The sequence below is a fragment of the Pangasianodon hypophthalmus genome, chromosome 1 (assembly GCF_027358585.1).
Source record: "Pangasianodon hypophthalmus isolate fPanHyp1 chromosome 1, fPanHyp1.pri, whole genome shotgun sequence".
Classification (NCBI taxonomy): domain Eukaryota; kingdom Metazoa; phylum Chordata; class Actinopteri; order Siluriformes; family Pangasiidae; genus Pangasianodon; species Pangasianodon hypophthalmus.
Genome location: NC_069710.1, coordinates 12,406,767 through 12,427,085, shown reverse-complemented (window position 1 = coordinate 12,427,085; position 20,319 = coordinate 12,406,767). Strand labels below are relative to the sequence as shown.

Below are 20,319 nucleotides of genomic sequence, written 5' to 3'. Positions count from 1 at the left end.
TGTGCAGTTTTGTGCAAATAATGTGCAATGTGCAATAAATGCAATACTAAATACTAAACTGTAATATTAAAATTAATTAGTAACGTTATGTAATGTAGATGTCAATGGAGGTTGGGTTGGGCCGCTACCTGATTACAAACTAAACTGAGCTTATGTCCACCCTTAATCAAAGGGGACATTCAAAGTGTGAGGTTTTAGACGTCTTTAGTCAGAGTAACTACAGACACACACACACACACACACACACACACACACACACACACACACCTTGGTCTGTCTGTTCTTGGTCCCACAGGAGTCTCCTTCTCTCATCCACATTGCTATGAAGGTGTTATTCTCAATCTCCCACTCCTGCCAGATCCTACAGACAGAAATTATTACTTTAACTGTTGTTATTAACAAATTCTGAATATTTTACTTTGCTATTTTGCTAATTAAATCATTAGGTGTGTGTATGTGTGTGTACCCCAGAATTCCACTGTAGGCGTTCCACCTGAAGCTCTGCTCGTGCTGCGTCACATTATGAAATGGACAGAAGTCATACTTATACCTGACACACATGAGAAACACATAAACACACAATGCCACAGCGATTTTATCAGAGTCTTAAATGTTAGAACATTACTGACATGGACTCCGTGTAGCTGAAGCATTTTCCTGCTAGTCGAAAGAGATGAGGAGGACCGGAGATGGGAGACGGAGTGACTCTGGCCTGCAGCTGGCTGCCCTGTGACAGCAGGTGATTATTCAACCTGAGAACCAGAGAGACAGATGTACAACAGTCATGATGTTTAACAATTATATCTTACTTATCATCCCACATAACTTCCAATACTTTGGAAGACCAGTGTTACACTTGTAGATTGTAACTATTCTTGATATTTTTTGCTAAATGATTTCGTAATCTGTTTTTTGGACGTATGCTGACCCGAGGTTGTAACTTTTAACAACAGACAAAGCAGCTTTATAGAAATCCAGATGTAATGAGAAAGCCAGAGGTGACAATGGCAAAAGGAAAAACTTTCTTTGACAAAATGAGAAAGGAACCTTAAGAGGAAAGAGATTCAAAAGAGAACACTTTCTCTTCTGGGTGACACAGGATTATATTGTATATATTATATAAGTGTTATAAATACAATGGTATAGTGTAAAGATGAACAGTATTAAAGGTGTTCACTATGAGCAGATTGTTATTAATAAGAGGCCTGGGATGAGCACAAGACAGTCTTGATTACAGCAGCAGCTTTTAGGAACAAATCTACAATATCCATCTGAAATTATGCACTGAAGCAAGGATTTTTGGGAAATGCAAATCTTTAGGGTATCCATGTAGTCCATGCACAGCTGCATATGCAAGTTGATTTATTTATTTATTTTTAATTCACATGCCTTTGCATGCAAATGAGTAAGTGATCACTTGATAGACATGCTCAAATCCTGAAAATCTTGAACATGTTTATGCCATAGAGATTAAATTATATATAAAACACTTAGTTATGCTAAATCAACTCACCCAAATGTATTTGGTTCCTCCACAATTTTCATCTTCCCACCCAGTACAAGTGCCACTGGAATAAAGTGTTATTATTCACAAGACCCAATCAATAATGTCCTAATAAACACAGACATATAACCGCTATAAAGTATAATTCCACAGGACTTACCGAGGCATGCCAGCAACGGCAAATGTTGTCTAATAAATACATCAATCATAACTGCTGGAATGTAATTTGTTTTGGGTATAATTTACACGCTTTACAGGACTTCCTTATTTGTTTTCTCGAGCGTCGCCATATTGACTCTGTGTTAATCACATGACCCGAAGGTGCGTTCGACGCGTGGTGTAGAAACGTTGCACAATGTTGTGGAGTTTCATAAAAGTGGAAGTAGTGTTCTCCAGAATTCTTACTCAGGAGAGTTTCAACTGAACTGAATTATTTTGTCATCTTCCTAACTCTACTCCCATTGTAAGAATGTACATAATTTAAGTACAATATGTAATAAAAGTAATTTGTATTTGAAAAAAAAAAAACATTTTCTACACTCGACCATTGAACTTGTCGTTTCTATTACAATGATAAAAAAAAGGGTAAGGATTAATAACAAGTCAGAAAATTGTGTATCAAAATTCTTTCCAGTTATAATGACTAATCGAAGGGCCATTTGTGCGCAACTCGAAAACACTTATTCACGATAAAATCCGACAACACGTGAAGGAAGCATCAATTGTTACGTCCATTGAACGCTGCTTTCTTACAAATATTTCAAAATAAATTACTATTTCCAATAATTAATTATTGTTATTAATAATACGACTAATAATATGATAATGAGCTGTTTGTGTTTTTATATTGCGTTTCAAATTAATTTTTGTAACTACATAGAGCGAGACCGGATTTGAAGACGAATCAGAAGCCTGGCTCACATCCGGGCATTCTGGCTGCATCGCGTCTTGCGGAGTAGCATGTTAGCATGTTAGCATGTTACGTCATGTAGCTCAAAGCTGTTAGCTGATTTTTTTTTTTTTTATTTCTTAGCGTGTTAGCTAAGAGGAACAGGAAAGATTTCGATACTGCATATTAATTGTTAATTAGAAATGACAAATTATCAGCGTTAGTCTATAATTAGCCGTCGAAAAACGGGAAAAAAGTTTATTTAGTAACTGTATTTAAGGTTTATTGACAGGTACTGTCTCGTGCGCTGTCTCGTGCGGTTAGCGTTAGCAATGGGGCGCAAAAAACAGTTTCAAAACGAGCGACAAGCTAACAGAGGCAGAGACAAGCGACACAGAATGAAAGGAAAGTCTCTGGAAACCTTTACAGAAGAAATGCAGGAGGTTTTGGAAGGTGCGCGTTTAGACAGGAGACGCTTGTGTGTCAGTGATACCTGTCAGGTCTGCACGATATATCGTTGTTAGTCAGTATCGCGATATCGGTATTTGCGATGCAAATATCACAGAAGCCTCTAATTAACTGTTTATTTGTTCTGTTTTATTTTATTTATTTTATACTGATATCTGTCTGAATTCTAACTGTTCAGAAGTTCTAAATGCTTGACTTTGACATTACTGTGATCTAAAAACATTAAGCAGAGTGTAAATTAGATTTATTATTATTATTTTTTTTTCTTGCAGAAGGGTCAGGTCTGCCATAGGATTATTTAGCATTAACGTGAAGGAAAATAGCTTACAAATATAATAAGAATGAGTGTGTGTGTGTGTGTGTGTGTGTGTGTTACAGCGAGTAAAAGCGCAGAGTCCGAGGAGGCGGCGGCGGCGTGTGTGAAGTTGCCGTGTCCTCTGGCCATGTGGGAACTGGGCCACTGCGACCCGAAGCGCTGTACTGGACGCAAACTGGCACGGAAAGGCCTGGTGCACTGCCTGCGCCTCAACCAGCGCTTTAACGGCCTCGTCCTCAGCCCCATGGGCACCAAATACGTTACACCTGCTGATAGGTGAGCTCTAGTGGAACTCGTCACTAAACACAGCCAAGAACCACCTACATCCACATGACCAATCTCAAACTTCCCTTCCCTCACAGGAGCATTGTGTTTACTAGACTGATCTGTGCTCATCAGGGAGATCGTGGCTGAGGGCGGAGTTGCAGTGATTGACTGCTCGTGGGCGAGGCTCGAGGACACGCCCTTCAGTAAGATGATTGGCTCCCACCCGAGGCTGCTGCCTTATTTGGTGGCGGCGAATCCTGTGAACTACGGCAAGCCCTGCAAGCTGAGCTGCGTCGAGGCCTACGCAGCCACGTTCTGTATCGTAGGTAATCATCCGTCGTTGATTAGTTTCCTAGAACAGCACACCCCCGTTTGTTTTATTCCTTAACGTCACATTCATGAATACAGTTTTATTATAAAATGTCATACATAATATACCTTACACTTATTTCATCATAGAGATCTACAAATGCTGACTGTTGTCCATCTGTTGCTATGCACAGTGCACAACACCTCACCTGTCAGTCAGCAGAAAGAAAGTGACACTGATAAAGGCCAGAGGATGAGCTTTAGACTCTAACTGTGTGTGTGTGTGTTAGGTTTTCGGGACCTGGCTGTGCTCCTGTTAAGGAAGTTTAAGTGGGGTTTGGGGTTCCTTGAGCTGAATAAAACACTTCTACAGCGCTACGCCACCTGCAGATCAGAGGAGGAGCTGCTCACGGTGGAGAAGGAGTACCTCACCTCCTCCCCCTCAGAGGAAGAAGAGCTCGGTAAGGCCTTTCAACATGGTTCATTAAGTTTTATTTCTCCGCAACACGCTTTTATCAACTTTCCCTTAAGACTCAGAAGTGCACATACTTTACTTTCCTGTACTTATAGTAATTTGTATTATTTCCTTTTGTACATGGCTAGATAATTAGCTGAAATAAACAAATCAAATGTTTTTTTAAAGAATAAATGTTTAAATTTTATGCTCATGTCAGCTTCGAGGATTCATGTAATGAAAATGAACACTTAAACAAAGCACAAGAAAATGAAACATTAAAAAGTGCAAGTTGATGCTGGTGTTGAATAAACTAGTGTTTAATTTGTGTGTGTGTGTGTTTGTCTCAGATCCTTTCGATGTAGACTCTGGCAGAGAGTGTATGAACCTCAACAGACCAATACGGTAGGAAGAAACACTTTTCAACACTATAACACTATTCACTTACTGTGTTATATGAGTTTACACACAGATCAGTAAACCAGTGGAGAGTAATACACACTATTTCTGTCTCCTTAGAGAACGATTAAAAAATAGGGTGCCATTTCTTCTGTAATACTGTCACTTCCTGTCAGTTTGAGTTTGTGGGTGGCTACTTTGGTGTTTCACCTGCCGTTAATGTTTTTTTTGTGATTCTTGTGCACAATGCTCATTTTCTCAACTTTTGGCGCACGCAGAGTGGAAGAGGACGACACTGAAAGCGGCGAGGCAGAGACATCGGAGGAAGAAGACGATGAAGAAGACGATGAAGAAAAGATAAAAGAGAAGGAGAAGGTTGAAGATGATAGAAGTGAAGAAGAGGAGTCGTGAAGAAATGCATACATGTATTTGGGTGTGTGCTCAATGCTAGGGCTTGAGCAAAGCAAAGTGGGTTTTAGATTCATTTAATCAGGGAAGGGTGATCGGGGGGGAAAAAACCCTTTAAGGAACAGGATGGTGTCGCTGATATAGATTCTGCGTCACAGACAACAGTCTGTAGAGATCATGACGTTGCTGCTGTTCAGCCTGATGAGTAAGACGGAGACACAGAGTTGCTGAACGAATACGACCTAGCTACAGTGATGCGTCCAGAAAGTTCTAGAAAATGGCCAAGAAAGTGTGATGGACATCTACAGAGTTGGAACTGGAAATTTGTTGTTTGTTTATAACGTGTTTCTCTCTCTCTCTCACACACACACACACACACACACACACACACACACACACACACACACACACACTGTCCTGTCAGAGAATTCCCAGGTTGCGATTACAAGTCGCTTGTCATTTCCGCAATTCCGACGTGAATTGAACGCGTAATGACGTACGTTATTGTTTTTCAGGACACAGCACTGAACCAGGTAACAGATAATCTGTATTTGGACACTTTTCACATCACACACTGTGCTTAGGAATGAAGAGTTTTCAGACAAGGGTGTGTTCATACAGTCTGCTGTACAATCGCAGAAGAATAAAGTTCTTATTGGTGTTATTCTTATATTCGGAGCTCTTAAAATCTGGAATCTTGTACTATAATGTATTCATAGTTGTTTCTTAATAAAAAAAAATAACTATGTATGTGCTGGAAATGGGTTTGTGGGCAACTACCCCAGTGTTGATTATTTTCCCAAAACACTTTAGTTTCACAAAGTGGTTTATTCCTCTTATACCACAGCAATCTGCAAATAATAAAAAAAAAATTTAGATCCATTTGTAGATAAATCAAATTAGTTCCTGTTCTTACATGTGTTACAGCAGGCATCACTTTCTCTTGGTTTTGTCATACATCTTGTGATGGAAACTGGGGTGACTGAGTGTTTCGGGTGTCTAATCATCAGAGACCCTTTCCCACGTGACCCGTGCCTGGCCTGTGTCCAAGTGGCTTTTCCTGATCCAAAGCCATCATGGAGTCCTCTCAGCAACCTCGGTGATGTTCCTGATGGCTGTCTTTATTCGTCATCCTGAGATGTAAAGATGTTTAAGGGACTGGGAGAGAGACTGGCCAGCGAAGCCTTTACAGCCCACTTCATTAGGCCTGCGTTGAACCTCACAGCTGTTTCTTCAGCTCCTTGTACTTTGCCTTCTGTTTTCTGTTAGCCTCTTTCATTCGATCTTCCCAGTCGGTTCCAGTAGGATCGCTTTTTCTTAAAGTTGATGTCAGGACCATGTCTGGCTTGAGTGTTGTGTCTGTGATGGCTTTTGGAAACCGTTAATAACGCTTAAAAAAAAAAAAAAAAAAAAACTCTGCTTGTCATTACTCAAAAACCACAAAGTGAAAGTTCCTCTGTCCTGAAGACTTTCCAGTGTCTTTACCTCTGACTGTTATAAAGTGCTGACACTGCACACTCCTTCCAAAATTGTTAAATAAACGTCTCCTTACAGAAGAAATGACATCACGTTTTTACATCATGTATTAGAACGCGCGCATTGATATAAACCTTGCAGCCGGAACTACTGTCACTGCTGCTGTTATAGAAAAGTTTGAGCAACACCTTCTGACCAATCAGAATTGAGTATTCAACAGCGCCGCGTCACATGCGCTCAGCTGTTGGTTTTTTTTTCAACTTCCGGTAGAGGGCGCGCGCGAGATTACCGCGTCCGCACCTCCGTGACTGCGGTAACGTTGTTGTGGAATGACGTCACGGCGGTGAAATGCAGGCGCAGCGGCGGCCATGACTGCGGGCTCTGTGATTATTTAATCCGGATTAAATACTGGCGGAAAACGTCCATGGCAAGAGCCACGAGTCAGATGGTGAGTATCAGGGCTGTGCTCCCGGCGCTGGCTCGAAGCCGCCGCTCCGCGCGACACGCACCGCTCCCGTTAGACAACATTTCTCCTCCGGGGGCCTTCGGTTCAACCGCGGCGGCGGCTAGGCAGCTAGCCTGCTCTGGGCTAACCTTGTCGGGTTTGTTATTTTATTCCGCATCCGTATTCCGATTATTCCGGTTTGGAGCGCCGTGATTGGCCGGTCCGCGTCACTCTTCTTGTGTGCCAACCAATCAGCGTGTAGCTCGTGCGAACGACCTTCTAAGGCAGGAGGCGTGGTTTAGCGGAATACGGGTGGTAAACGAAAAGTGTTGTAAAATACCAGCTAACATCTTTAGCATAATAGTTAGCGTTAGCCGTGTTGTTATTGGGGGCACTGTTGTCGTTTTACTTGTGACAAGAATTTATTTACGCGTTATATTACTTCTGTGTTATTTAACATTATTTTAATTGCCTAGGTGTCAAACATTTTATATTTTATCCAGTGTTATATATTTGGGACGTCTAGCTAGCTAGGTTGCTAATTGCGACAACTGGGCTAATTTCAGTTCTATCTAATAATAATATAAATTTCTCCTAAATATGTTGAACTAGTAATAAGTCTCAGGTCGTATTATGTGTGCTGTGTTGTTTACCTAACGGGTATTACGAGTGAGAGTTAATGAGCAGAGCTAACGCCTTAACCCGGGCTCTGTGCTAGCCGGAGCAGCTAAACCTAACTGACATGAAACCCACAAACAGGTTAAACTTCAACCCTGGTGCGTTTTGCGACTTCAGTGAAAAGGAGCCCAAACTGTGCGTGGTAGTTGGTTAGTTAGTTGGTGGGTTAGTTGGTTAGTTAGTTAGCTCTCTAGCTGTAGTGGCTGTGTTGGAGTTAGAGGCCTCTGGCTAATGAGTGGACTTTTGACTTGTGCACATCATGTCATGTTTCACTGCTGCTCTGTGTGTCAGTGTCAATATCATCGTGATGAAGCGAAACGCAGGACTTTGTTTTTTATTTGTCGTGTTCGCTTGCTATACTTAGCATCAAACCTTGATACAAAAGAAAGAAAGAGAGAGAGAGCGAGCAGAAGAGGACGAGTGTATTCGACCTTCTGAGGAGGAATCGTAAGGAGATGTTTGGGACTCGTGAACGCCCCACCCCGAACACTGAGGTCCCCAGAAACCCGGAATCAAACCCACAGCGCTGTGTTTCAGTGTTTTAACGGCAGCCTTCATCTCAGGAGGACATTTTACACACCTTTACAACCATTTACACATTTACACTGGATTACACTTAACACGCTGAGTGAGGTTGGGTCAGGTCACATGTGATCAGGAATAAAACACTTTAAGATGTGCTGTTATGGGGAAAAAATCATCAACGATGATGTGGGGCGATTATTTTTTAAATAACAGCGCGTCTGAACGTGTTTTGTTCCTCTTATACCACAGCAGCTTGCCGTCTTTAATTTATTAAAGAATGACACGTTTCTTGTCGAGGAACCTCCACAAAACACATTCCCGTTATCGTTTACGTTATATCTGCCACAAAAGGATGCTCCACACCAGGTTTCCACTAATGTTGTGGAAGGTCTGCTCTTTTACCAGCCTCTTTTTTCTCTCTGTTGAAAACTGAGAAGCGCAAACTCCTCTGTCATGAAGACTTTCCCGTGTCAGGAAGCTCGATAACTCTGCTACAAAGCACTGACGCTGGAGACTCCTTCCATAAATGTTTAATAACATTCATGTCTCCTCACAGAAAGCTTCACCCTATCAACGATTATACGTTTTTCTTTGTTAAATAACAACACTTTAAAAAAAAAAAAAATCAGTTTTTATTAGGCTTAGATTTTAGGAAGCGTCCAGAAGGAAGTGTCTGTGTGCATTGTTACTACAGAAACAGTAATGTATTAGAGCAAGTACAAGGAGTCAGAGCTGCTGTTATAGAAAATTAACCCCCTTCTGACCAATCAGAATTGAGAGTTCAGCTCTAGTGGATGTAGATAATGACATCACAAAAAAAAAAAAAATGTTGATATGTCCGCTTGAAATGTGGAAACAAACTTTGATAAGATGTCAGTTTTGAGCCTGGAACCCAAATTGCAAAATTTGTACTGAAGTCTTTTGTGTATTTGGTTAGCACTCAGTACCACTCTGAGTATGGGGCTGATGTTGACCTGAAACCGTGTATCAGATCAGATTTGACTGACACAGCATCAGTCTTGCATTGAACACAGCACTTAAATGGTCTTAAAACCTTTGAGTTTCACGTAATTTGCCAGCGGAAGCTTGCAGACTCTCACCTCGGTCAATAAAGCTGCCTTCGTGTGCTTGTTTTTTTTGCTCCTATTTCCCGCTTGCGAAGTCATCATTACAAAGCCTTTGTGCACAAGTGCAGCACTAATGATTCATAGCCAGCCTCGTCTACTGTGGTGTCCTCTTAACATTCACTGACTACTGAAAGTTGTGTTTATAAAGGAAAGCACTACTTTCCCTTAACTGCTGAAACCTTCCTTAAAAGATAAAAAAAAGTAAAGTACACTAACAAGTCAGAAACTCGGGTATAAAATAGTTACACCATTAAATGTCAACGCTTTATACCACAGCACTGATGGATTCAAGATTCTGATTGGTCAAAAAGTGTCTATGAATTTTCCACAACCTTAAATGTAACTACAAATGGATAAAAAGTATGGCGTCATTCTGTAATAATTGGAGTTATTGGTGTTTTGCTGTGATGTAAGAGAAATAAGACACTTGCTGTTATGTTGAAAATAAACTTTCTGGTGGTAAAAGTAACTCTATAACATTCATTGATTGGTTGGTTGTCTATGACCACGCCTAGCAACACCAAATGTGGTGTTTTGATGTATTAGTAGTCTGCTTTATTTTTTAGCTTCACTCATCCATCTCGTCTCAGCTTGGCTCGGTACCTGTGCAAGAACGATAATCAAATTAATCATGGGTACTCAGGCAGTGGTAATGGTGATAACGTGATGGATTATGGGTAATTTGCCAGTGTAACGCGACACTTCGTTAAGCAACATACAAGCAAGGCAGGAATACAACAATATATAAAGTATTCATGCAATCATTTGTTAAAAATAATAAAACAATTTGAAAAGAAACTAGAGAAAAAAATCGCATCTAATCGCCCAGATGGTTCAGCAATCATTGGCGGTCACGTGTTATCGTACGTTTGTTTGTATTTTGTTTATCAAACACTCGGATTATTGACTCTCTGCTCTGTTTATTTATTTGTTTGTGTAGTATGATGTCGTACCCCTCCACTCCTCTGGTCTCTGCCCGTGTCCATCCATGGTAAGAGGTCAGCAGGAAGCACCCCATCGCCACGGCAACAGCATGGAGGGCCAGGCCCCGCCCCCTCAGCCGACTCAGCCACGCAAGAAGAGACCCGAGGATTTCAAATTCGGCAAAATCCTGGGAGAGGGCTCCTTCTCTACGGTACGTGAAAAAAAAATTTTAGCTTGAAAAGACCGTTCAGATGTTTGGGTCAGCCTCTAGCCCTTGTTTTCTGTCGTCAGGTTAGCTTATGGTAGCTCTCTCTCTAGTGTTAGCAGTGAAAATTATGAACATGTATGAATGAGGTAAAAATCCTTTCGTAGATCATGAGAACTTAGCTGATCTGTGAATTTAATTGTGTAGGTATATGAATGTTAGCGATTTCCTTCTTAGTACTTACAGAATTCCATATATGGATTGAAAGACATGCCCACATTCCCATTTGTGGCCTTCACAGCTGCTCACATTCTGTATATATAGACTCAAAGTATAGATGAGGGAATATAACCAGAGTCTAAATATTTTAGTATGTAAGTACTCTGCTACAGAATTGAGGAAACGTGATACCATGTACTCTTTTATCAACACTGTGATGCGTGTGTGCGTCGTAGAAATTTGTCAAAAGGAAGTGATTTTCAAATTTTATCTCTTATTGCAGTAGAGCAAAACTGATGGATTTAACTTAAAGCATCACTCTTTGAAAGTGTTACACATCAGATTCCTCTTACAAGTTTGGGAAAGACTCTAGTAACTTGTTTAATTTAAATTTATGCCAGAAAAGCCTTTCATTAGTCACTTTTAGATCCTGTTTTCATAAAAACGCATATAAGATATATGCACAATGATGATAAATCATCATAGTCTGTCAGCATATTTCATTTTCTGTTCTGGAATAAAATGAATATTTAGAGTTCTAACATTGTATGAGAAATGACTCCAGGCTTGGTTTAATTTTACTCTACACAAATAAAAAGTCCTCTGTCTTGAAGACTCTCCTGTGGTGGAAAAAAGCACTGGAACTGTAGGCTACTTCAATAAATTTGACATAAAAGTATTCCCATTCTAACAATCTTTTGATTTGATTATGATATTATTGTTACTATGGGAAAAAAACTATTTATTAGAAGGAGCAAATTACTAGAAACCTGTGCCTAGTGAGAGCCATTCTGTTATGAAACGTTAATTAACACCTTCTGACCAATCAGAATAGAGAATTCAGCAGCATTGCCCATGTGGTGGTGGTAAGATCATTTTTAATGACTTTAAGGAATTATTTTAAAAAGCGTTACTTATACATGTTGCTTGGTGCAAGTTTTGTTTGATTTTCCTTATCAGATATTACAAATATATTTTAAAAACAGAAACTCACACATGCCCACTCACACAAATCACCTGGTCTCCTCTCTTACTCATACCCACCCACAGTCATACCCACTCATTCTCACTGTGTCATTAAGCGATGATGAAAAGCTCTTCTGTCTTCTCCCATAACAACAGCTTTGATGCTAATGGTGTCCGTGTGTGGGGGGAGGGATGGATGCATAAATAGATGGAGGGAATTAAAATGGCGAGTCTTGATAAAGCAACGGAACGGGCTTTTAATTTTGTGTTTGTCATCTTTATCTGTCGTAGGTTGTCCTGGCGAAAGAACACTCAACGGGGAAGGAATATGCAAGTAAGGAGTTCTCACGTGTTCCCAGTGTCATTATATTAACTTACAGTTAGCTACCAAAATACAGGAACAACTTGTGAACCATCAGTCAACCAAACAACGTGGGTGCACAAAGTACTGAATCTTTTGACACCAGAGAATTGGAACTGTTTTTTTTTCCTCCTATCTGCCACCAATCCAGTAAGAACTGTTCCAGTTATATGGTGTTTGATACACTGTTAGAAGAAATAGTACTAAACATGTATTGTACCTTTCCTTGTCGCCAGGGTGGTACTCTTTTGTTACTCCTTGGAGTTCCACCCCAGAACCTGCAATGGTTCCATTAGGGTTAGCATAGGAGGCCGTGCAACGTAGCTAATTCTGCGTCCAACTTCATCCCTTTCACCAGTAATAAATTACTCCGTCTTGGAAAAGCCCTGCCTCACAGGAGAATTATCTGGCTGCACTGGGCGCTTGCAGATTTCAAACTGAGATGTTGGGGAGTGTCCGTAATTTGACTGATCCAAACATAAACAAGCATGTGGAACATAACGCAGTTTTCCAATCAGGTTTTCTCAGCCACGTAAAACACTTTTGCTGAGGGCACGGCTTAAACCATTATTTTTTTATCATGTTATACGTAGTTTCCAAAATATATTTACAAGCAAGAAATAAAAAAAAAAAAATCTGCCATTGAACATTTAATTCGTGTCTTTGACGTGAACATATTGTACCTTTAAACATGATTTAAGAAACATAATTTGTTTTAAAATTTTCGTAGTAAAAGATACATACTAAAGGTACAAAGGTGTACACTTGAGGATACCATCCCAGTGCCAAAAAAGTACAGTTTGGTACCTATTTTTTTTAATACTGACCGGAACTAATTGTATTTAGGGGTGTAGCTAATGGTCCTTCAGGCCCCACCCTCAAGTGCCATTTTAGCAGCGCCTTGTTGTCTATAGTAACCAGTTACCAAAAAATCCCATTAGAACTGTTTTCCATTTTTCAGTATGTGCTTATAACAGGGGAAGTCAAGATGTTGCAAAGAAAACAGTGTGTATGTGCACTCATATAAAATAGCACTCTTTGGAAACATAATGTCTAGTTACGAAGACCCAAGCCTTTGCCTGAGACGCATATGATACAGTGTGTGTGCGTGTGTGTGTGTGTGCGTGTGTGTGTGTGTGTGTGTGTGTGTGTGTATGTGTGCGCAGTTAAGATCCTGGAGAAGCGCCATATCATGAAGGAGAACAAGGCGCAGTACGTGAAGAGAGAGAGGGACGTGATGTCCAACCTGGATCACCCGTTCTTCGTCAAACTATACTTCACCTTCCAGGACGAGGAGAAGCTCTGTATCCTCGATGCACCACACACCACACACACATCCACTTCACACTTTTCAGCTCAAGCGCTGAAATGGACCAGGCTTAATATCACTAACACTGCACTGACAGTAGTTCCAGCAATCAAATTGCAGGTTTATATTAATGCACTCACTCTAATATGTTAGTTTTTCTATAATAAAAACTTGCACAGGGTCTTGGGTGTGGTAGCAGTAACTTCACGTTGAGTTGTTGAATATTTTCCTACCACTGCATGATTTTGTTCATCACTAATATTAGCTAAGGTATATATCTAACTTACTAGCTACATGATAGATTCTGTTGTGCGTATGGTGTGAGATCACAGAAATCCATAAATTTGGCTCATGTTTGCTAATTGAGATAAATACATTGCTGTAAGTTGCTAGAATGTCAACTTACAACCTTGAGCTTATGGCCTAAAACATTTCCTGAGCACTTCCCACAACAGATTTCGGTCTGAGCTACGCTAAGAACGGCGAGTTGTTAAAGTACATCCGCAAGATCGGTTCCTTCGACGAGACCTGCACGCGGTTCTACTCGGCCGAGATCGTCTGCGCACTCGAGTACCTGCACCAGAAAGGCATCATCCACAGGTTGGAATCATGAGTCATGGTTTTAAAGCACGTTCAAAACAAATGGGCACACACGTCACACTAGATGATTACATAATAATGAGGTGTTGAGATAAATCCCTTTTTTTGTCAGCTTGCTAAATACACACACACATCAGGTGAGCTACACACCTTTAGCATGGTGAGAAGCTGCTGTTTGTGTGTGCATCTCACCTGTATGTGTATGTGTGTGTGTGTTAATGTGTATTTCTACAGAGATCTGAAGCCAGAGAACATTTTGCTCAGCGAAGACATGCACATTCAGATCACAGACTTCGGCACAGCCAAACAGCTTTCCTCTGATAGTAGGCAGGGTAAGACACACACACGCAGAGGTTAGTACTCAATAAAAACCGAAACAAATAAGCTATTACTCATGTTTAAAGGACATTAAATTTGGCTTGGTTTACATGCAGTGCAATAATCTGATTATTTTGCCATCAGAAAGAAACCACAAAGACGTTAATGTGTCTGAAAACGTAAATTCGCAGCTTTGCCTCTGCTGTTACAAATCGTGTTTTTATTCACATTATTTTGTTCACAGCTCGAGCGAATTCATTTGTTGGTACGGCTCAGTATGTCTCCCCAGAGTTACTGACGGAGAAATCTGCCTGTAAGAGGTAAGAACTTAATTACAATGTGGTTTCGTACATACTGCCTCTATTAAAATATTCTATTTGGGACATTTATGTTGACAACTTGTGTTATTTCTTCAGTTCGGATCTCTGGGCGTTAGGCTGCATTATTTACCAGCTGGTTGCCGGGCTACCACCATTCAGAGCGGGGTGAGTGTGTGCATTCTGAGTGCTAAACTTGGGTGATCGATTACTAATAACCAAAGTATATTTATTTAAAAATATTTCTTTCCAGAATTTCAGTCGAATAATATTACTACAGAATATTTTATCAGATAATCTGTCATGGCATGAGAATATTAGAATAAAGTGTTCAACACTTTTTTTTCCCCAAATCACTCACTCACACTAGCATAAGTTCACAGTATTCTCTACACTTTTATGAAACGATATTTCAGTGTAAACAGTGAACCAAACCGTGATTTGTTAAATTCCAGCCAGTTAAATTCAATGTGAAGGCCAATATGTGTCTCTCTAAGTGAAATCGTAGATGGTTGCATGAGGCACATCATCTTTGGTGTGTAGATTCGACTCCATAGCTTTGGAGCTACAAGCTAGCTCTTGCTTTTCAGTCGAGTAGATCCCAAAAAAGAGCTGATACCAAAAAGAGTCGATTCCCTGTCTCAAAAGTAAGAGTCAGTCCCAAAGCTTTGCTGCTCTTTTTTTTGAGATTGACTTCAAGCTCCACATAAAGCAGAACATATAGGATTATATATTGAATATAGGTTATCAGTTCACCATCCTTCTTTTGGTTCACATCAAAGGAGCTTGGAATCGATTCCCAAAAAGACTTGATTCCAAAAAAATCAGCGTCAAAGCTTTGGGATCGACTCTTACTTTTTAGTCAAGGAACTGACTCTTTTTGGGATCGAGACTCAAAAGCCAAACCAAAAGCAGGTTGGTGAATTGATGTCTTTTGTTGTGTAGGTTAAGAAAATAAACTATACAGGGTTAATCCTCCAAGCTCATTGATTTAAATTCAGATAGAGGTGCTTGCTAGCAAGCTAGATTCAGCCTCCCGTCTGTCTGCCTAACATTACACTTATTAAGCCCTCGCGTTGTGGTTGCATCACAAAGTGTTCTATAAAACATCATGTACGCACATGATTAAAAAAAATAAAGATAAGCTTTACTGACTGAAATGATTGGCAGAAACTGTTGATCATGGCTAATTCCACTGAAACAAATGTAATTTAATCTCTCCTTTTCTTTTACAGAAATGAGTATCTTATATTCCAGAAGATTATTAAATTAGAGTACGAGTTTCCTGAGAAATTCTTCCCCAAAGCCAAGAATCTAGTGGAACAACTTCTGGTCAGTGTCCTGTTTTTATTTTTAAAAAAAAATTTTGCAACACAAAGTAGGTTGAAAAGCAACCAAGAACATACTGCATCATAGCATCATTAATGCTGAGCAACACTGTGAGAAATCTGCGAGAAACAAAACTTTTGCGGAAATGTTTGTATTTTTTTTTTATTAACATGGGAATTGCTGACGCAGGAACATGTCACTTACCATCTGTGTGCGAATTCATGCATAAGGCTCAAAGCTGAAATATTTGTATTTTTGTTGATACTGACTCTCACACTGTTTGTTATTTTGTTTTTTGTTTTTTTGTTGTTTTTTTTTCTTTTTCCATAAAATGTGACACAGTTGTTGGATCCCTGCAAGCGGATTGGCTGTGAGGAAATGGGCGGGTACGAGCCGCTGAAATCCCACCCTTTCTTTGAGTCGATCAGCTGGGACGACTTGCACCTGCAGACTCCGCCCAAGCTTACCCCCTACCTGCCCGCCATGTCTGAGGATGATGAGGACTGCTACGGGAATGTAAACACACACACACACACACACACACACACACACACAAATATATCAAAAACAAAGTTACAAGACCAATGTCTAATAATTTACATATTGGACTGTGATAGGCTCAAACTATTCCTGCACCTAAACTCTTAAGCATAGTTCCATAATACTCTCTGAAGCAGTTTTATATGTCTCTCTCTCTCTCTCTCTCTCTCTCTCTCTCTCACTCACTCTGTCTCTCACTCTCTCTCCCTCCCTCTCCCTCTCTCTCTCTTTCTCTTTCTCTTTCAGTACGATGACCTCTTAAGCCAGTTCAGCAGCATGCAGGTGGCACAGCCCGGCCCCTCGCCCTCATTGGCCGAACCATCAGAAAGTCCGCTTCCTGTCTGTAACCCCGCCCCCAGCGTTGATCAGTTCATCCACGTTCATGAGCTGGACAGCAACAGCATGGAGCTGGACCTGCAGTTCAGTGAAGAGGAGAAGCGCCTCCTGCTGGACAAGCAAAGCGCCGCAAACCCATGGTACACACACACACACACACACACACACACACACACACACATCAAACATGCAAGCACGCATACTGTGTGATTTGTCAGCGTATACACTATATTTCAGAGATGCCTCAGTAGTGTTTGTGTGCACTGTGTGATCTGCAGGCACCAGTTTGTGGAGAATAACCTCATCCTGAAGATGGGTCCAGTCGACAAGCGCAAGGTGAGTTTCAAACTGCTTTTGTAATATAAAGAGGAGTGTATAGTGTTAATGTAGTGCGGCTAACGTGATGATTAGTGATGATATAACTCTGTGTGTGTGTGTATGTGTGTGTGTGTGTGTATAGGGTCTGTTTGCACGGCGCAGGCAGCTGCTCCTGACTGAAGGTCCTCATCTGTACTATGTTGATCCGGTGAATAAGGTCCTGAAGGGAGAGATCCCCTGGTCACCAGAGCTGCGGCCCGAAGCCAAGAACTTCAAAACCTTCTTCGTTCACACGGTAAAAACACACACACACACACACACACTTTCTGTCTCTCTCTCTCTCATTTTTCCTTCTATTTTTTTTCCCCACGTTCTCTTACTTTCTATCTTTTTCTGTCTCTCTCACTCCTCTCTTTCTCTCATTCCTTCTTTATTTCTTACTCTTTGATTCTTTCTCTTTCATCCTCTCTTTCTCTGTTTCTCTCTCTCCTTCCCTCTCAGTCTTTCTGTCTGTCACTCTTTCTGTTTTTCATTCTCTCGCTGTCTCTTTCACTGTTTTTTCTTTCCACTTCTTTTACTGAACCCTTTACTTTCTTTCATTCTTTCTTGCTCTCTCTCTCTCTCTCTCTCCCTCTCTCTACACTGCAGTAATCTGTAGAATGATTTCTAGCAGAAGAAAGCCAGTGCACTTCTGTAATCCAGCACTGCATTATAGTGTATTTCAGGATACCCATAATGCACTGTGCCATTTAAAGGCCACAAATGATTAGGGAACATTTAGTTCACACTTCATTATTTTTATTATTATTAATATTATTATTATATATTGTGACTTTAAAAATGTTTCAGCCAAACCGGACCTACTACCTGATGGACCCGAGTGGCAACGCTGACAAATGGTGCAAGAAGATCCAAGAAGTGTGGAGGAAGATCTACCACAAACACCAGAGCCCCAGCGTATAGGTGCTTTCCCCTACGGCCACGCCCCCAGCACCCCTTCGACCAATCACAGAACAGGCACACCTCCACCGCTCTCTCGCTGTCGCTCTCCGTCTCTTTTTCCTCTCTGGATCTTAACGCAGGTGGTGTGTCCTGTCTGTCTGATTGGTCTGCATATAGAGTTAAGGCGGGTCCTTTGCCCTGATTGGCCACAGTAGCTGGTCTAGCTGATCTGATTGGAGGATGTGGTGTTTTTTTTTTGTTGTTTTTTTTCCCCCAAAATCCAAAAAAACTGAAAAAAAAAAAAAAAAAGACAGGAAACCATTGCAATCATCACCTCACTGCAGAACTATGGGTAATGTAGTTCTCCTGAGGGTAATCCATCACCTCCCCTCCTCCCACAAGGCCCTGAGCCAATAGTGCGACTGATTTTCAGTTCTTGTTTGTTTTGTTTTGTTTTTTTTTTTTCCTTCAAATCGTCTGCAATGGGATATTGACTGTGTGCGTGTTCCTGAGTGGAGACATGAGCAGGTGTGTGTGTGTGTGTGTGTGTGTGTGTGTGTATGGGGATGATTGAATGCCTGAGAGTGTGTGTGTGTGAGCACATGTGGTTCCTTCTTTCACTTGGGCGCTTTTAACAGGAAGGAGATGAGCTTGTGTATGAGTGTGTGTGTGTGTGTGTGTGTGTGTGTGTGTGTGTGTGTGTCTCCTCTTCCTGGTTGGCAACTGATGACTGTGATGTATAGTTGATGTAATATTGAACTTGGAGGCGAGTGCAGCGAGGCGACTCTTGGATCCGGGTTTTGTATTTTTATTCTTGTATAAGGTTATTTGGGCTCTTCTCCGTTCGGGGGCCCGGCTACTCTGTGTTATTTAAATTCTAATATATGAGAATCATATTTGGATTGAAGTCACGTTCGAGGGCCTTGCTGTGTATGTTTTTGAAATGTAAAGCCTTTGAATGTGAAGAATTATTGTAAACTATGATGTTTTACAGCTTTTGTTTTTTGTTTTGTTTTTTTTTTGGTTCTTTTTTGTTTGTTTGTTTTCTTCTTACTATATCATAAACATTTTCTATTTGCTCAGTGATCGACTCATATTCTGATAATTTAAAGCCTTTGCCATTCACAGGCCCGGCCCACGCGTGAGCAAGCGTGTGTGTGTGTGTGTGTGTGTGTCTGCGTTCATCGTGAAAGAGAGAGTGTGTGAGCACATGTGGGCGGAGCCTGCGTTTGTGTTTGGCGCTGTGTGTATTTTTCCTCGTCCAGCTCTCAAGCTCGACGCCACCTAGAACTGAAATAAAGCATGTAGGGGTTTAGGCCGACAGAAATTTCGCCTCCTGTCTTTTTTTTCTCCAAGTACATGTTTAAGGTCTGTTCTGCCTTAAAATGATCACAGGACTCTACTTGAAATTTTGTGTTTTTAAAATAACTGCCATCACTGCTGGTAGTTCATTCTCATGGTTTGGAGTTTTTCCATCAAAATTATTCTTGATTAAACCTTAGGTCCTGTTTCTAAGAATGTTCGTGAATATTTTGCTCATTTTCAGACCTATAAATCCAAAAAAAGGTTGGATATTATGGATATGGATGATATCAAACAAAACCACAGAACGTCACATTTCTAATTCAGATGGCTTTATGCAGCATGTCCTTCTTTTCAGTACTAACACAGCCTCCGAAATGTCAGATTTTTTTTCCTCCCTCTCTCTTTTTTTTTTTTTTTTTTTTTTTTTTTTTTTTTTTTTTTTTTTTTTTTTTAAGAGGATGGAAGCTGAACAATTTTTTTTTTCTTTAATTTCCCAGGACAAAGCATGTGTGTACACACTAGTGTTGCCAGATTGAGAATAATCTACCCATTTAGTGCACACATTGGGTTTTTACCTTTCTATCATCATGTCTAGTCATTTTTGTTTTACGCAAATTTGTGTTTTAAAAAAAAAAAACAAAAACGCTGTACACACAGCTATACTCAACAGATGTTCATAAATCCCACTATACAATTTTTAAACATCACTTCTGTATATTGTATATCATGTATTCGAGTTTGATTTACATGTTACGTGCTGGCTTTGTACTAGCTTTATCGGCTGATCAGCAAAGCAAGCTAACAGTACTAGCTACTTAGACTCACCAGAGGCACCGACAATCTCTGCTTCTTCCTTCCACACTTTAGTTCCTAATGTTGCTATACACTTTTACTGAGTGGTCAAATATGACAGGATAAGATGAAATGACATTTTTTTATATGTTAAACAGTAAATGGGAAGTAACTGCAGATAGGAACAAAAGTTGTCAACGGGGAACTGAAGAAACGTCGGACTACATGTGCCAGAGAAACGGTCTAAGGAATCGTTCCAGCCAATCGATTGGA

The 20,319-nt window shown here is 40.5% G+C and overlaps 3 protein-coding genes across 4 annotated transcripts in view; 2 read left to right on the top strand and 1 right to left on the bottom strand.

The window, feature by feature from the left end:
• gnptg (N-acetylglucosamine-1-phosphate transferase subunit gamma) overlaps positions 1-1,838 on the bottom strand; it is a 4,281-nt gene extending 2,443 nt beyond the window's left edge. Inside the window, exons 1-5 of the mRNA XM_026926830.3 lie at positions 1,665-1,838; positions 1,514-1,568; positions 630-752; positions 467-550; positions 268-361 (exon numbers count right to left, since the gene is read on the bottom strand). Of these exons, the coding sequence (XP_026782631.2) occupies positions 268-361; positions 467-550; positions 630-752; positions 1,514-1,568; positions 1,665-1,713 (405 nt within the window). The 5' untranslated portion in view covers positions 1,714-1,838. The remainder of the gene's footprint in view (positions 1-267; positions 362-466; positions 551-629; positions 753-1,513; positions 1,569-1,664) is intronic.
• A 584-nt stretch (positions 1,839-2,422) lies between these two features.
• On the top strand, positions 2,423-5,684 carry tsr3 (TSR3 ribosome maturation factor). The gene is made up of 6 exons (XM_026926831.3): positions 2,423-2,846; positions 3,240-3,453; positions 3,577-3,770; positions 4,044-4,214; positions 4,558-4,612; positions 4,885-5,684. The coding sequence occupies exons 1-6, from the start codon at positions 2,726-2,728 to the stop codon at positions 5,015-5,017; spliced, it is 888 nt and encodes a 295-aa protein (XP_026782632.3). The 5' UTR covers positions 2,423-2,725; the 3' UTR covers positions 5,018-5,684.
• A 1,095-nt stretch (positions 5,685-6,779) lies between these two features.
• pdpk1b (3-phosphoinositide dependent protein kinase 1b) lies at positions 6,780-19,276 on the top strand. Of its 2 annotated transcripts, none has more exons than XM_026926829.3 (14): positions 6,780-6,938; positions 10,206-10,400; positions 11,871-11,913; positions 13,107-13,244; positions 13,705-13,849; positions 14,084-14,181; positions 14,412-14,487; positions 14,584-14,652; positions 15,720-15,816; positions 16,156-16,329; positions 16,600-16,829; positions 16,968-17,025; positions 17,150-17,302; positions 17,857-19,276. In XM_026926829.3, exons 1-14 carry the CDS (start codon positions 6,915-6,917, stop codon positions 17,968-17,970), a joined length of 1,614 nt encoding a protein of 537 aa, XP_026782630.1. In that variant the 5' UTR covers positions 6,780-6,914; the 3' UTR covers positions 17,971-19,276. The 2 variants fall into 2 exon arrangements, with proteins under 2 accessions (XP_026782630.1, XP_026782629.1); XM_026926828.3 differs by having other exon boundaries at positions 14,084-14,202.
• Positions 19,277-20,319: the final 1,043 nt, after the last annotated feature.

Bases quoted from the DNA above. Each gene is read 5' to 3' on its own strand.
- tsr3 (XM_026926831.3), top strand. From the start codon at position 2,726: ATGGGGCGCAAAAAACAGTTTCAAAACGAGCGACAAGCTAACAGAGGC. The intron at 3,771-4,043 runs GTAATCATCCGT...TGTGTGTGTTAG, and splicing joins AGCCACGTTCTGTATCGTAG to GTTTTCGGGACCTGGCTGTG. The intron at 4,215-4,557 runs GTAAGGCCTTTC...TGTTTGTCTCAG, and splicing joins CTCAGAGGAAGAAGAGCTCG to ATCCTTTCGATGTAGACTCT.
- pdpk1b (XM_026926828.3), top strand. From the start codon at position 6,915: ATGGCAAGAGCCACGAGTCAGATG. The intron at 13,245-13,704 runs GTATCCTCGATG...TTCCCACAACAG, and splicing joins CCAGGACGAGGAGAAGCTCT to ATTTCGGTCTGAGCTACGCT. The intron at 14,203-14,411 runs GTTAGTACTCAA...TTTTGTTCACAG, and splicing joins TAAGACACACACACGCAGAG to CTCGAGCGAATTCATTTGTT.